The following is a 15,274-nucleotide window of genomic DNA, read 5'->3' on the forward strand; positions in this document are numbered from 1 at the left end:
CTTCCTGATTTGATTTGCATGTTGCAGCCCTTCCTTCTGACACTTCGAAATCCACGCTCTGCAGACTTGAAGGAATCCAGACTGCTACTGCCTGATATTTCTTGGGCTTCTGATAAACAATGACATTACTGTATTTTCATCTTTGACATACAGAAAATGAACACAAACAAGTATTATTTAAGATTTATTCTGTTTCATTCTGCTAAACAAGGACACTGATCAAGTTTTGGCCAGCATTTAGGAGACTACACACAACTGAAATGAATTGCAGAATGTCATGCAGTACCAGCTGGGGGCAGTTGGTGGAGAACATTACCAGACTGTTGACGTAAGGAACGAACACAAGAAACTACAAATGCATGGGACAGAAGAATCATGCCATATCACGGCTGCACTGCACCCGAGCAAAAGTCAAGCAGTAGTGTAACAGCTAAAAAATAAATAAATAAAAACTGCTTTGTATCGACTCCGTTACAAATTTCTTTTGAAGTTGCTGGCAAACATCTATCAAATGACCATCCACATTCCCATTATTATGGGATAACAGAGGCCATGAGACCAAGCGTTATGTCTGAAAACACACATGAAGTGTCACATTGGCAAAAGAATGGACGACCCCAGCCTGTTTACTTCTAAGTCTAACTACTTGATATTACCATTCATCACAGGTTAGTGATACAGCCCCCAAATCTCTCTTCTGGTTTTGCAGCAGCTCACAGCTGAGCCTTTAAGCAGGCGGCTCACAGACCACAGAGCCATCGGGTTTTTTCTTCTTCATCAAGTTCCTTCCTCTTGTGCGAGGGAGCCCCTGCAAGGCTCTGCTGCAGGAACACCCTTTGCAACACCAGGCATGCACACGATCGCTTCCTCAGCTTACTTGGTAAAAGGGAGGAGGATCTGTGCCCACCCTGGAGCCAGGTTTTCATGCAGACAGAGCCTTGCTACGGTCCCTACGGTGACACCAGCTCCTGACACAGAGGAGAAAAGGGGCAGCTCCGCACCAGCCCCAAGCTGCAGGCGCAAGCAGCCAGAGGCTCCGAGGGACTGCTGCAAGAGGGAGAAATGGCATGCACAGTCGTTCCCCTCCCTGAAACTTCTAGCTTAATCAACAGTGCTAGCAGCCAACAGCCGCAGTGTGGCTTCTAGGAAAATGTAGGCTTGGTTTCTGCGGACACAAGAGGGGTTCCAGGAGGGAGCCTGCTCTTCTGGCTGCCGCTGGGGCCCCTGGTGGCTCCTAACGCAGGTGTCCGCACTCCCTCTGCTGACCGAAGCTAAAACCACATGCCTGCTCTTGCGCTGGGGACACAGTCCTGTGTTACACGCTTCGAACAAAGAAAGAAAAGAAAGGAAATTCCAGTTACATGGTTAGCCTTAAGCATCCAAAGAGCAGAAAAGTAAGAGCAGCAGGTGACTGCTCCCGAATCCTGTTTTACAGCCCAGTGTAAAGCACTGGGCAAGTTAAAACTCATCCCTCGGCACCCGCATAAAATCATAATACAGCTTCCCTCGATTAAAATTATGATGATCTAAATCCACTCGTTAAAGTGTTTTTAGATACTTATAGGAAAGAATTGTAATTGTATTTTATTTTATTTTATTTTATTTTATTTTATTTTATTTTATTTATTAATTTATTTATTAACAACATTAGAGCCTCCTGATAGCAACTACCTTAAATTGCTCTTCCCAGCTTCTCTTTCATCGTGGGCTGTGACCTCCCTCACTTCTAGCAGAACGAACTGCTTAACCGCAGACTGAGAAGCATACTGCTTATAATTTTATGTGGCAGGATAAAAAAAAACCATGGTGAGGTACTTTATGAAAATGTAGAGAGCAAAGAGACGCCATAAATGAAAGCGTTCAGGTAGCAGAGCAGGCAGATGTCACGCTGTATTTACGCAGTCTGTTCGGGTGATCTGCTGTTCTCCACAGCTACTGGAGATGCTAACGTGAGAGGAAGGCTGAGGAGGTGGACAGGGAAATAAACTAGGGTATGGCAGTGTCCGAATGTGTGACCTCAGCCATTACATGTGGGAACAAGTGTTAAGCAGTGCACCTAACAGTAGCTCAGATCAGCACAGCTGTACCTTCCAGGGACATTCTGCAGAAAAGCACACGAACAGAGGGATGCTGTGATGCTGCAAGAACAAGGACAAATAACCTGCACATCCTGACAGCATCGTCTCCCTTTTTCCTCTTAGAGGTCAAGCTCTGCAGGAACCCAGGCCCTTGTCAAGCTGGGAGCAGACACGCCAAGCTCAGGAAATACCCTCATGCAGTAATGACATATTTCATCGAGCACCAGTCCAGCCTCCCTTCTAACCAGCCCATCATTATTTGCACTGCTGGTATTTCTCCCAGCTTTGCTTTATGCTTTCAGCCTCAATGGACACGAGATAAAATTGTTGGTAGCATCAGAATTCATTCCGCTCTCTCCAAGCTAGCAGTGTGAAAGGGGGAGAGAGAGAGCAGGGAATAGCCTCAGAGGGGACTGCAGACTCCGCATTTCCCTGGCAGCAAGGCCATCTGTGCTACGTGACCTACTTGTGGCTGCTGAACAACAACAGCACGCTGCAATAGGAGGGGACGGCTTTCACTGAGACTGCAGGGCTGCTGGGGATGGGGAGCAAACAGCCAAAGGAACTTTGCATTTCTCTTAACAGTGTAATTTAAAGTCTCAGCCCCTGGCATTGTAGACTTGCTGGGTAACGTATACCGGTGTTAGCCCTACTAATAATGGTAAGCTGAACTCACAGCTTTCTTTTTTCTCTTCTTCTCTTCTCTTCTCTTCTCTTCTCTTCTCTTCTCTTCTCTTCTCTTCTCTTCTCTTCTCTTCTCTTCTCTTCTCTTCTCTTCTCTTCTCTTCTCTTCTCTTCTCTTCTCTTCTCTTCTCTTCTCTTCTCTTCTCTTCTCTTCTCTTCTCTTCTCTTCTCTTCTCTTCTCTTCTCTTCTCTTCTCCTTTCTTTTCCTTTCTTTTCTTTTCCTTTCTTTTCCTTTCTTTTCTTTTCCTTTCTTTTATTTTCCTTTCTTTTATTTTCCTTTCTTTTCCTTTCTTTTATTTTCCTTTCTTTTCTCCTTTCTTTTCCTTTCTTTTCCTTTCCTTTCTTTTCCTTTCTTTTCCTTTCACTCAAAAGGAAAATCACTTTGAATATTATACATTTCTCCGCTCCCTCCCACAAACATTGCCTATAAGATAAACTTTTTTTATTACTTATCTGTAACAAATACACAGTACAGATGCATATTTTTCACTAATGATTGGCTGAAGTTAGTTTATTCTTTTATTCTTTATTTCTATTCCCTTTCGTGTTTTACGTCTCACATCCACCATCACCATTTCATCACCATAGCTCTTTGCTATCTTCAACTCTTGCCTTACTTTTGGTATCTTCAGCAGTTTCAGCTTCTCGTTCAAACTCAAAACAAAACTACCTTCAGTTTCACCAACCGTAGCATGCAAAACAGCAAAACAAATGCTTTCTGCATTTACCCAGCCCCCTGACAAAACCTCTTGCATGGGGCTCTCATTTCCCTATAGGGCTTAGAGTAGAACCTCCTGACTGTAGCCAAGCCGAGAGGAGCCTCCACATGGTCTTTAAAGGACTCATTCCCTATATCAAGCACCTACAGCTGGGTCACCCTTGCTCCTGGGATAACCACAAGATGTCTATTTATTTCTCTCACGGTGATCTCCATTACTGATAGTAGATGCTGTCTGAACACATCAAAGAGCATTCCTCTCGCTAACTAAATCATTAGCAAAAAGCTGTTATCTGTACCATATACTGATCACAGATACTTAGTAAGCTTTTTATTTATGTATTTATTTATTTATTTTTAAATATATATATATCTTTTGGGTGGGAAGGAAGCAGGTCAGAAGAAACTGTCTTAAATTCAGGGTCATTCTCCTTTCAGGATAATACGATACATCCACTGTGTGCATGTGTACTCGGGCACTGTTGGTAACACATCAAAAGAGCTCTGCCATGTCAGCACTGAATTTGGAACTCATTTTATCCTGGATGTATCCCGTGATCTCAGACAGACAATATGAACAGTTTACAACTTGGGAGATATAGTTTTTAAAGCTTTCAGCTCAGATATTCCCATCCACCTGCCACACATCCCTATTAATATCATCATGCCCTCAACAAATACTTGTGCTGTGTCTGACGGACTACAGAGTCACTGATACATGAGGACTTACTTACTGCCTACACAGAGGCTGTAATGTTTTAGAGGACTGTGCTCCACAGAAACACATACTGCAATTGGTTAGCAGAAATGTATCACAAAATCTGTCATCAGGCTCTCTGCAACAATTCTTATGAATAGTCTTTCCAACAGCCCTTTGGGTGCTTATCAGCAGTAATCCTCCACATATAGTGGGAGAATTAATGCTGGCCAGGAAAATTGTATCTTATCTGGAGGCTGGTACTTCCTAAGAGCATAACAACTGTTTAACTTGGCAAGAAACCAAAGCATGACCAGCACGTTGTATTGACAGATTGCTATGACCAGCAGTGCTGTACGCAGCTGCGATATTTCACTGTCTCCTGTTGGCTTCTGCAGTAAGTTAAATCCAAAACCAAGACTAATACAGTTGAGTTTGAGGTGTTATGAGAACAGTGTGTTCATCCAGTATGTGTGCTAGAAACAGTATGAACACTGGAATAAAAGCTAACTGACTTGTGCTTGTATGATATACAACATAATTACATCTTTGTTTAGTTTTCTACTTTACCTCTAGTAGAGGTGAAGTTAATCCACATTTAATTCAGACAGGCATGTAAAGGCTGCAGATCACCCACAAATTCACCCTTATGCAACACCACAAAACCACCAGGAGCCATTTATAGCTATTAATAAAAAATATACAAGATTTAACCATTGACTATCCTGCCTACACAAAACCCAGATAAAAAACTGCTCTTTGCGCAATGGAAACTTCACCCTCCGGAGTTTTGAAGCCTTGTGAGAAACCCAGCAGACTCCATCGCTGTCAGGCCACAGGCTGAATCCGTTCCAAAGGCTGAACGCTCACGTGCCAGCCTCACAACGCCAAGTGACAAGCGCTGACAATGACACCAGGATGCAAATATTGCGGCCAGCGATAGGAAGTCCTCCCCTCTGAAGAGCATCACTGCTCATGCAGGACTCCAAGTACGATCGGCTCCAGGTTCCTGCCCCACACCACTCTTAAATTAGAAACATTCCCAAGGGATTAGAGCCCAGACCAAGGGACAGACCCTGCGCTCACCGAGACAAAACGAGTGTCACTGATTGTGCTGAACACGAGCAGAGCTTAGGGATGTACGAAGGCCCCAGTAACCACTGGGATTTAGGATGAGTACCTACCGCTATGTGAACATTCACAGCACTGCACCCCACCGTTGTAACATAACATGGTATTTTGTGGTGCATCTTTTATTGTTCTCATTTCATAGGGGGAAATAAATGTGGTTAGATGAAGAAGAAACAAAGGCTTAGTCTCCTGATGTGCAAACACACTATCGCTTTTATTAAATATCTTAACAAATAACTGAAGGACACACACACAGCCGGTCTCCACAACAGCCGAGGGCTATGTCTGCCCCCTATGGAACCCCTCAGCCAAGCCCCAGAGGCCCCCCGGATCTGCCGGAGCCCCGTCCCCGGCCGCCGAGCGCCCACCCCCGGGAGGCCGGGGCAGGCTCCGACCCGCCCCGCGAGGCGGGCCCGGAGCGCGTTCCTCCCCTCAGGCAGGCGGCGGGAAGACGGGCTTGGGCCTGCTGCAGCCGCCACCGCCGCGATGGAGGTGGAGGAGACCGAGAAGGCCGGGGCCCAGGGCGAGAAGCGGGGGCCCGCCGACGCCCCGGGGCCCGCTCCCGCCGCCAGCGGCCATTACGAGCTGCCGTGGTGAGGCCTGAGGGGGCTGCGGGGCGCGGGGCGGTGGGGAAAATGGAGCCGGGCGGTGGGCGGGAGGAAGGGCCGAGCGGCACGGCCATTGGTGGAGAGCGGGGCGCGGGGCGGGGCGAGGCGTGCCTGAGCCTATGGAAAGAGCCGGGGGGCGGGGCGAGCCGTGGGCGGGAAGAAGGGGGGGGGGGCTCGCCCCGCGCGGCCGCTTCGCCTCGGGCGGCTGTGAGGGAAAGGGGGCTGGGAGGAGCCGCGCATGGGACGGGCCCGTGAGGGCCGGCCCCTTCCTCCCCTCGGCGGCCGGCTGCGAGGTGGTCACCACGGGGTGGGAAGCGAGAAACCCCCGCTAAGCTTGTGGGGCCCAGCTCGGTCGAGGTCTGGCCCCGAGGGCGTGGGCGGTGCTTCCCCTCTCAGCCCTGTCCTGTCAGGCTGAGGCGTGAAGGCGAACCCGAAGTGGTTGTGGTGTTTTCATCCTATTTACACTGGTCAAAATAAAACAACTTGAAGTTCAACTTAGTGTGATCCTCCTTTTCCAGCAGTGCAAAGCGCTAATAAAGTTTGGCTAGGTGTGTCTGAAGTGTTTTACTTCTACAGGGTGGAAAAATACAGACCCGTGAAGCTATGTGAAATAGTTGGAAATGAAGATACAGTGAGCAGGTTGGAGGTGTGTAGCTGTTGCTTTATTTTTTGATGGGTTAGCTCAAAAAACATAATTCTGCACATATCCACAGACCAGTGGAGCTATACTTGAGTACATGGACAAAAAACTTTATGATTTACTTAAAAAATGACAAGTTTTAAGACATATCAAAACAACATCCTAAAGAAACAGGCCTTCTTGAATCGGGATGTTTAAATTGGCCCAGTTATGATACAACTTTAAAAATGTGTCCCTGCTATATTGTTTCAATGAGTAAGTATAGTTTATATTACTACAGAAGGAAACAGAAATACCACTTTTTTTGTCTGGAAGAAAAATATTTTCTGTGACGAATTAGTTTGTAAAAACAGTATTTGCTAGCAGAATGTTTATACTAGCAAATATATTTTTAAAGCAAATAGAAAGGAGAGAGTAAAGACCTGTGAGATTCAGTACTTTAACATTTTTCCATATTATTCTAGGAACTGACTTAACAGTTCAACTGAAAAACATGAAAGCTGCAATGTTAAAAAAAAAAAAAAGCCAGGAGGGAAGAAAATAAATGGTAGCTCTGTTTCTTATGATTAAAACAGAATAGATTTGGAAACTATTTCTTCCTACCATTTTCTTATATATATTTTTTTAATTATTCTTTCGTAGGTCTTTGCAAAAGAGGGGAATGTACCAAATATTATCATTGCTGTAAGTATTGCCACGTGGGATTTCACTGTTGTTGGTCCTGGCTTCTGAAATCTAGGCACAGCAGCCTCTCAGTATCGGTTTGCATCGTACCTGGGAGTACTACTAACAGTGATGTTGATTGTATGGTTACAGAGCAGTATTTTCAGCAGAATACACAAGAAGTAAACTACCTTCTGTTACTCAAATACTAAAAACTAACTTGGTCCTCAGGTGCTTATTGAAGTGTGTCTTGTGCTTCTCCTCCACTGTTGCAGGCAATATGCTGAACTCAGATGACGTTTAGACCTATGTTCTCCCAGCAGTTCCTCTGTTGCAGCTATGTTTCATGACTGGGAAGCACTGTAGAGAGTACAGGTTAGAAAATGGCATTAAACAGCAATTGTTGCATTTCTAGGGTCCCCCAGGAACAGGTAAAACCACCAGTATCCTCTGCTTGGCTCGTGCTCTGCTTGGTCCTGCATTAAAGGATGCTGTTTTGGAGCTGAATGCCTCAAATGACAGGTGAGAATGAACAAACCTTGTCAAGCGTTTAATGAAGAAGCAAGTATCCATGTTTATTTTTAGTTGAACTTAGGCCGACTTGATAGCTTTAATGTTACATTAGGGTCTCTAGTACTTGCTTTAATAAGTTTTTCCAACTCAAATTTAGGCAATTTTTGGTGTTCAACTAGCAACATAGTCTCTATCAACTTTTATAAACTTGATAGATACTTTCACACACAAACGGAGTGCAGAACGGTACTATCTTCTCAGATTTACTTCGAAGAGTTATGCTTCCTGCATTCATGAAGATCCTGATAAAAGGTGAATGAGTTGTTTATAATGAAACTCGTCAGTACTTAGGAAAAAAAGTGAAGTGATAGAAATTAAAGAGTAAGGACAGTTGGGGGTAAAACTAGGATATGGGTGTTAGGTATATAGCGGGCACTGACTCTTCTCTGAGGATCAGGCACTAAAGGCTGATTATATTTCCCAAATTCTGTAGCAGACCCTGTCCTGACATATTCTAGGGACATGTCATGGAGGGTTTAAGAGCACAATGCTTTGTACCTGCCTTTTTAATTCTGTAGCTCTCCTATAACTATAACTGATAGTACAGCATTCCTTTTCTACACAGAACAAAAAAGTAAAATCCTTTACTTTTAAAAGTAATACTTCAGTGGGACTCTGTCTAGGAAGGTATCCATGTTGTGCTAAAATGATGAAGTCTGTCCAGATGTTTTTCTTAAACTGTCTTGATTTATAGCTGGGTTTATTGGTACGGCTCTGTGAAGTACTAGCAAAGTAGCAGTGCAGACTTAAACAGTTCTGCCCTTGTTCGCTTATTACTCCTACCTTTTGCCAAACATAAGTGCTTTTGTGGCAGTAAAGCTACTGATAGAAGCTGTTAAATTGCTTTTTTTCAAAACCTCCAAAAAGGAGGGTTATCGGTGTTTAATTCTGACTCTGCTCGGCAGTCTGGCTACCAGCACAGCTTCACAACAATTACACTGGCACAGCTGATGGAATGGAAACAAACGGCACAAGAATGGGGAGCATGAGAGCCCTTCAGCCAGTGTGTCTACCGAATAAAATCCATTGTGTAATTTCACCCAACTGATCATAAATGACTTGAATTATTGTTCCAGAGGCATTGACGTTGTGAGAAACAAAATCAAAATGTTTGCCCAGCAAAAGGTCACACTTCCAAAAGGTCGGCATAAAATAATCATCCTTGATGAAGCAGACAGGTACGTTGTGGGTTTTTTTTTTGATGTCAGCTACCATGTGAAATCTTTTTTATCTGTTCTGTCTGCAGAGCTGCTGTCTTGGACAGTATTAGATGTTTCTATCAGGCTATCAAAACAATTTAGGAGGAAATAAATAGGCACTGAACAGTGCTCTTAGAATATTCCTCATATCACGTAGAGATCATTGCTTCAAAGGAGATGCTGAATATTGGGGTGAAACACTTCAGGATTTAGCTCGATGTGATCTTAGCATCTTTCAGTTTACTGGCTGATGAAAAAAGGCTGATGATGAAAAAATGGGACATTCTCCTCTACCTGCATGTAATTAAAAGTATTTTTCAGAGTATTAATGATTTAATTTTGTGTGTTAATTTTATGGAGGTCTCAGTGATTATCTGTGTTGTAGGGTGATCTGTTCGCATGCCTAGCAAAAGCTGCCTAGCTTACCAAGCCAGAATACCAAGTAATTTACAAAGCACTGTCTAGTATCAGTAAAGTCTGAAGCTTGTCTAAAAATAATTATTAGGCTGCAGCTATAAGTCAGTGAAGGGTAAAATCTGTCCTAACTCCTTTTCTCTTTCAGCATGACAGATGGAGCACAGCAAGCGTTGAGAAGAACAATGGAAATTTATTCCAAAACAACACGCTTCGCACTTGCATGCAATGCCTCTGACAAAATCATAGGTAAGGTGCTGTTAGTCCCTGGGTGTTTTAGTTAGACGTTCCCCATACTGCTGGGTAATTTCAAAGCAGTTTTCAGACATACGTTGAGCCTGCTCATTGCAAGAAGCTGTGGTCCTTCAGAAAACTCAAACCATCTGAACATCCAGCTAATAAAAGAAAAGCGTGTTTGTGTAGCCAGTGAACCTTCTGAACAGCTGTTTTTAATGGATAGCGCTGTGCGTGACTGCAGAAGCAGATTTCTTTGGGCTTAATCTCCATCCAGCTCTGCTACAGTTTATGATTTTTGGTGTATTGTTAACTGGATGTTGAACCCCTTTTGTTGTCCTGCTTTCTGAAACAATCAGAAATCAGAAAGAGTTGGCCTGTAAGCTAACACATTGCAGAGCTTTAGACTGCCCTTGTTTAGCAGTTAAAATAGTATGATAAACACCTACATTCAGAAAACCAGGAGAACAAAAGAAACTGTGCTTGATACATGTACCACACTTGGGTTCAAGGGAAGGGTATAAGAGTTGTGCGTGCTTGAGGAGGTGCTATATGCTCTCTGGTGTTGACATGTTCTTTTTCTTCACAACAAAATGACAAATGAAGAGTTGGAAACAGATATTTTCTTCAAAGCTGAAAAAAGTGGTATTTTATTTTTAAGAAAAGAGGGAAACGCTAATTATGCATCTCTGTCCTCAGAACCTATTCAATCTCGGTGTGCGGTGCTGCGTTACACCAAGCTGACGGATTCGCAAATCCTTGCAAGGCTACTGAAAATTGTTGAGAAAGAGGATGTACCATATACAGATGATGGATTGGAAGCCATTATCTTCACAGCCCAAGGAGATATGAGACAGGTAAAAGAGGGAAAGCAGTGAAACAAAGCCTTCTGTTTAAAGCAAAAAAGTTTGAATTGCTGCTCTCAAGGACTTATCTTTGGAGAAATAAAGAAAAGGGGATGTCATCTATGTCACAAGAGTAACTAAATTGCTTGGTTTTGCAAGGTTTTAAAGTGAATCTGCTCCTTAAAAGCAAATTGCTGGAAATCAGATGCTGAATTTTTGGGAGAAAACAATGTCTGCATGCATTTACAGTTCATTCTGTTGCCTAACTGACAACTTCATATTTGGCATAATTTCCCAAAAAGTGTATTTCATCCCGAAGAGAGGAGCCAGAAGTGCAGCACTTCAGAAAATAACTGAAGTCTTTGTTTGTCTTTTTGCAGGCATTAAACAACTTACAGTCCACATATTCTGGATTTGGCTTTATAAACAGTGAAAATGTCTTTAAGGTTAGTAATGCTGTAAAACAGTAAAGCTGGAAGTCTGACACTGTCTATGTGAGACCTTCCTTCAGATACATGAGACTTTGAAAGTCTTTACCCATTTGCAGACCATGCTATGTAGGTAGCGGGTATTAGTCAAAAAAAAGCGTGCACACCTTTTGAAAAGGCAGAGAGTGCTTCAGTCCCAAACAGCACATATGAGGCTTTCTGACTTGCCATCTCTCTCAAAGCACACAAATCACATAACTGCTGGGAAATTTCACAGGGATAACTTTTGAATCTATTACTTCTGTTCTCATGTAGTGCTATTGAGTCCACCGTGGTAGGATGGATAGCTGTGTTATCTGAAAAGTCGTATTACTTAAAACGTAATCAATTTAATTTGGATTGTAAATTGTGTCTGATTCAGTATTTCATCTGTACAGAAGCTTGGTGAAAATACTTGGGGGTTTAGTACAGGGTGTTCTAGTATTTTGAAATATAATACTTCTCTTTGATACAGGTATGTGACGAGCCTCATCCTCTGCTTGTGAAAGAAATGATACAACACTGCATAAATGCAAATATTGATGAAGCATACAAGGTTGGCTTTCATGTGTTTTGTCTGTGCAGACACCTTTTATTTAAAGAATGTCTGTTCTGAAGAATTCGGTGTACGTTGCACTTTAGAAAAAGGGCAAAACCATGTATATGGATTAAGTCCTGTTTTTTTCTAACAGTTTGTTCTGATGAATAATCCATCAAGCCAAAAAAAAAGGGGGGGAGGAAAAAACCAAGTAGTTTTGAAATTACTTGCTAAACAGAATTGATGTTAAATTGCTGGATAAATAGTACATATATTTTCACTAGCTGTATACAGCTGTCCCAAAACCGAATCAACTTTAATCACCTGTTAGGTTTTGCAGATAAACATGGGATTATTCTTTCCTGTACAGATTCTTGCTCACCTGTGGAGACTTGGATACTCTCCAGAAGATGTGATTGGTAACATCTTCCGTGTGTGCAAAACCTTTCAAATGCCCGAATATCTGAAACTGGAATTTATCAAGGTTAGTATTAACCTGGTTACTGGTGGGGTCTTTCTGGCCTTCTCAAAAAGAGGATGTGCTCCTTAACGTAGGGGTAGCCTCAGAGTTTTCCGTTTGAGATTTGCTATATATAAGTGCAAAATGTTATTTCTTTTTATTACTGTTTTTATTACTGTTTTCTGTCCTCCTCTGCCTCATCAGTCTGTGAAACAGAAGTTTAAAGTCTAACCACCCACAGAAGTGCCAATAGTTACTTTAGCGATGGATTAATAACAAATGTAATGCTGGCTGAACTTATTATTTACATCAAAGCCTCTAAAAACTCCTTAAGAACTTTCTTGAAGAGCATACTAGATTCTAGTCCAATGGATAGTAGAATATTACATGATTTTAACAGCCAGTTGACAAATGGTGAACTGGTATAATGGAAACACTCTTAAGATGTAAAACCTGTCCTCAAATACAGGCACCTTGCTCCTTATGAAGAAAAAATGGGGAAACACAGGCTTCAATTACAAAAATAAATAAATAAAAATTGATCTAATTAGTCTACATGGGAACATAATAGTCTTGCCAAAAAACAGTTTTCTTATCTTTAAGTGACTCTGAAGATAGTTTCTTAGCAGTAAGGGATACATTCTATTTAGAGGAGTGTCATTAGTCACGCCATGCAGACTGTGGGAAAAAACATAAGGTTTGACAATGTTTTCCTCATCAGGAAATTGGCTACACACATATGAAAATAGCAGAAGGTGTGAACTCGCTTTTACAAATGGCTGGACTGTTGGCCAGGCTGTGTCAGAAGACTGCAGCCCCTGCAGCAAGTTAGATACCTGACTGAGCTGAAACCCCTCTTCTGGAAGGTGAAGACCTGGCACGCAAGGTCAGCAGCTGTGCGTGTGTCGTGAATTCTGTCCCCCTGGTTTTGCTAAATCCCAGAAAAATAACCAGGTTCTATTGTAAAAATAACTTGTATTTTTTTTATTTTGATCAATAAAGCTTTGAAATCTTTAACCCAAGTATTCTTGCCTGTTGTGTAATTGAAGTAGAGGACTGTGACAGTCCGGAAAGGAGAAGCACTAAGGTCTCTCTAGTACTCCGCAAAAATGCTTATAGGTAACAATACCAAGACCTAACATCAGGAGAGACAAAATATGAATCCCCTTGTTAGTGATTATACCTTATGATTGATCAAGAGTGGATTGATCAAGACCAAGAAGGAAAAACTTTTGCACAGATAAGAGCCATGAATGGAGTTACCAATGAGGCATGCTGAGGAGGTGCCATTTCTGGGTGCTCTTTATGTGCTGGGGGTAAGGAAGGTATTTCCACCAAACATGTACAGGAAAAATACACATTTCTTGATGGTGCCAGCTATTTATTTTGGATACTCCACCTATAATCTTTAAAAAAATACACCAAGTTCTGGGACACTCTGTATTTGTGTTCTCTGTTTTTGCTTGTCCAGGTTAGGTAATATTTTACAGTAATTTTAACATACCAAAAAAACTACATCATCATGATTTCCTCTCTGCTTAGATTTGGAAACCACCTCACAAGTGCAGAGGAGCAATAAAGTGTGAAATGTAGAAACAAATATAAATTGAATTTGACCACCTCCATATCAGGTGTCAGATATATTTCTGTAAGCAGAGCTCTTAACTTAATGAAGTATATTGCTGTTACAGCAGTCAAACAAAGCGTGGTAGAAGTACAAGTTACTGGTGCCTGCTCTTCTCCCTGCCCCTTCTGTTGAAGATACCACCTCCAGCATCCAGTTGCCCAAACCACATTGTTTCAGCGCCAAATTGATCTCCGTGGGCACTGTAAGTCAGCTCCAGACTAAAGACCGGCCCCTGCACTGGCTACGCCCTCTGTTTCTCCAACTCTGCCACAGGGGTAATGAGTTTCAGCAGCAAGGGCTGGCAGCATTGTACATTGTGCCATCAAGACTCTCTGCAGCTCTTCTGACAGGGCTTTAAGAAGACCCTTTTTTGACTCAAAGGGCAGGAAAGGAAGATAATTGACAGCTAAAGCACGGGCACATTTGAACTTGCTCCTGAATGGAATAAAGGAAACAGTTCTTGGAATAATGGATGCAATACTCTGTATATTCTTCTTTCACTAGATTTTAGTCCAACTGGGGTAAGTTTGATTCCTAGTTACTGAATTATTAACACTAGCACAACCACTGTTAAATATATAACTAACAATGTATTAAGATGCTTAAGCCACCGAGTCCTTTACAAACACAACATCACAGCTTTTGTCTGCAAAAGCTTAAATAAGACACCTTATTTAAACACTAGACTGATTTTCCCTCGTCTGTATGTCACAGACAGCCTTCTCCTAGTTAAATATGTTCACTGCCGAACAGAGAAAGAAGAGGTGTTACAGTGGCGGCTTCATAAAATAACAAATGTCATATTAGTAGGATTCATAAGGCTGCTCCTTACCCCAGTGGACGCACCTACCTGTGCGTTGTGTGGTTTGCTGTGTCGGTGCCAGCTGAAGGGAGAAACTTGGAGGATCACAGGTCCTGATGCTACCTGGTAAGTGCTTTTCTTCATGACAATACTCAGCAGCTGCTTTTCATCTCCAATTTGGAGCTGATTCTCTCTTGAGCTAATACTCTACAGCACTGGGAGGATTTCATTTTGCTCACCTTTCCTTAGAAGAGGAGTAGTGCCGGTCCGAGAGGCCATCAGTGCAGCCTGTTCTCCCATGCTTGATTGCTCACTGCCTCTGAGTGCAGAGCTGCTGCTTTCCAGTAGCTAGCGAAGGCTCCCTGGCTCCATTTGCGATAGCCATAGCAGCAGTGCCAAAATGACATTTAATGTGTCTTCTAAATTGAAAACAGGAAGCGCGTTGCTCACTTGGCTGCCTACCTAACGTGAGGAAAAGGAGCTATATGTACCCATGGGAGATGTCAATTCTTGAATTTTTGTCAGGCAACACAGGATCTGACAGTTTTGGTTTAGCACCAGAAATAATCCTTGCACACCTAAAAATGAGTCCTGAAAGGACAGCAGGTCAGTGAACATGCATGTACGTCCTCACCCATCGCAAAGAAAAACCTTAAGTCTTTCAGAACAAGACTATAAATGTTGATGAAGTTTACTGTAAAAGTCCCTGGATATCTTCCAGCATAATGAGATCACTGGCTGAAAAGTACTTCAGGAGCTTTACAAAGCTGAGGAAGGATTTACCCCTCTCTGCAGCTGGCTGTTCTGGAGAGCTGAAGGAGGGCAATTTGCTCGGTCCCAGTAAGGCGAGGGAACAGACTCCAGATCTAGCTACTGCTTAGGCGCTGCAACTTTCA

General features: G+C 42.7%; 1 protein-coding gene across 1 annotated transcript; it reads left to right on the forward strand.

Moving 5' to 3' along the window:
- Positions 1 to 5,711: 5,711 nt before the first annotated feature.
- On the forward strand, positions 5,712 to 12,971 carry RFC2 (replication factor C subunit 2). Its single transcript, XM_048067915.2, has 11 exons — positions 5,712 to 5,901; positions 6,493 to 6,562; positions 7,199 to 7,240; positions 7,635 to 7,741; positions 8,869 to 8,970; positions 9,554 to 9,654; positions 10,339 to 10,496; positions 10,865 to 10,930; positions 11,427 to 11,507; positions 11,860 to 11,973; positions 12,671 to 12,971. Exons 1-11 carry the CDS (start codon positions 5,795 to 5,797, stop codon positions 12,779 to 12,781), a joined length of 1,059 nt encoding a protein of 352 aa, XP_047923872.2. The 5' UTR covers positions 5,712 to 5,794; the 3' UTR covers positions 12,782 to 12,971.
- The last annotated feature ends 2,303 nt before the right edge of the window (positions 12,972 to 15,274 follow it).

This window comes from Anser cygnoides, chromosome 18 (assembly GCF_040182565.1).
Source record: "Anser cygnoides isolate HZ-2024a breed goose chromosome 18, Taihu_goose_T2T_genome, whole genome shotgun sequence".
Classification (NCBI taxonomy): Eukaryota; Metazoa; Chordata; class Aves; order Anseriformes; family Anatidae; genus Anser; species Anser cygnoides.

Bases quoted from the DNA above. Each gene is read 5' to 3' on its own strand.
- RFC2 (XM_048067915.2), top strand. From the start codon at position 5,795: ATGGAGGTGGAGGAGACCGAGAAGGCCGGGGCCCAGGGCGAGAAGCGG. The intron at 7,742-8,868 runs GTGAGAATGAAC...TTATTGTTCCAG, and splicing joins CTGAATGCCTCAAATGACAG to AGGCATTGACGTTGTGAGAA. The intron at 11,508-11,859 runs GTTGGCTTTCAT...TTTCCTGTACAG, and splicing joins ATATTGATGAAGCATACAAG to ATTCTTGCTCACCTGTGGAG.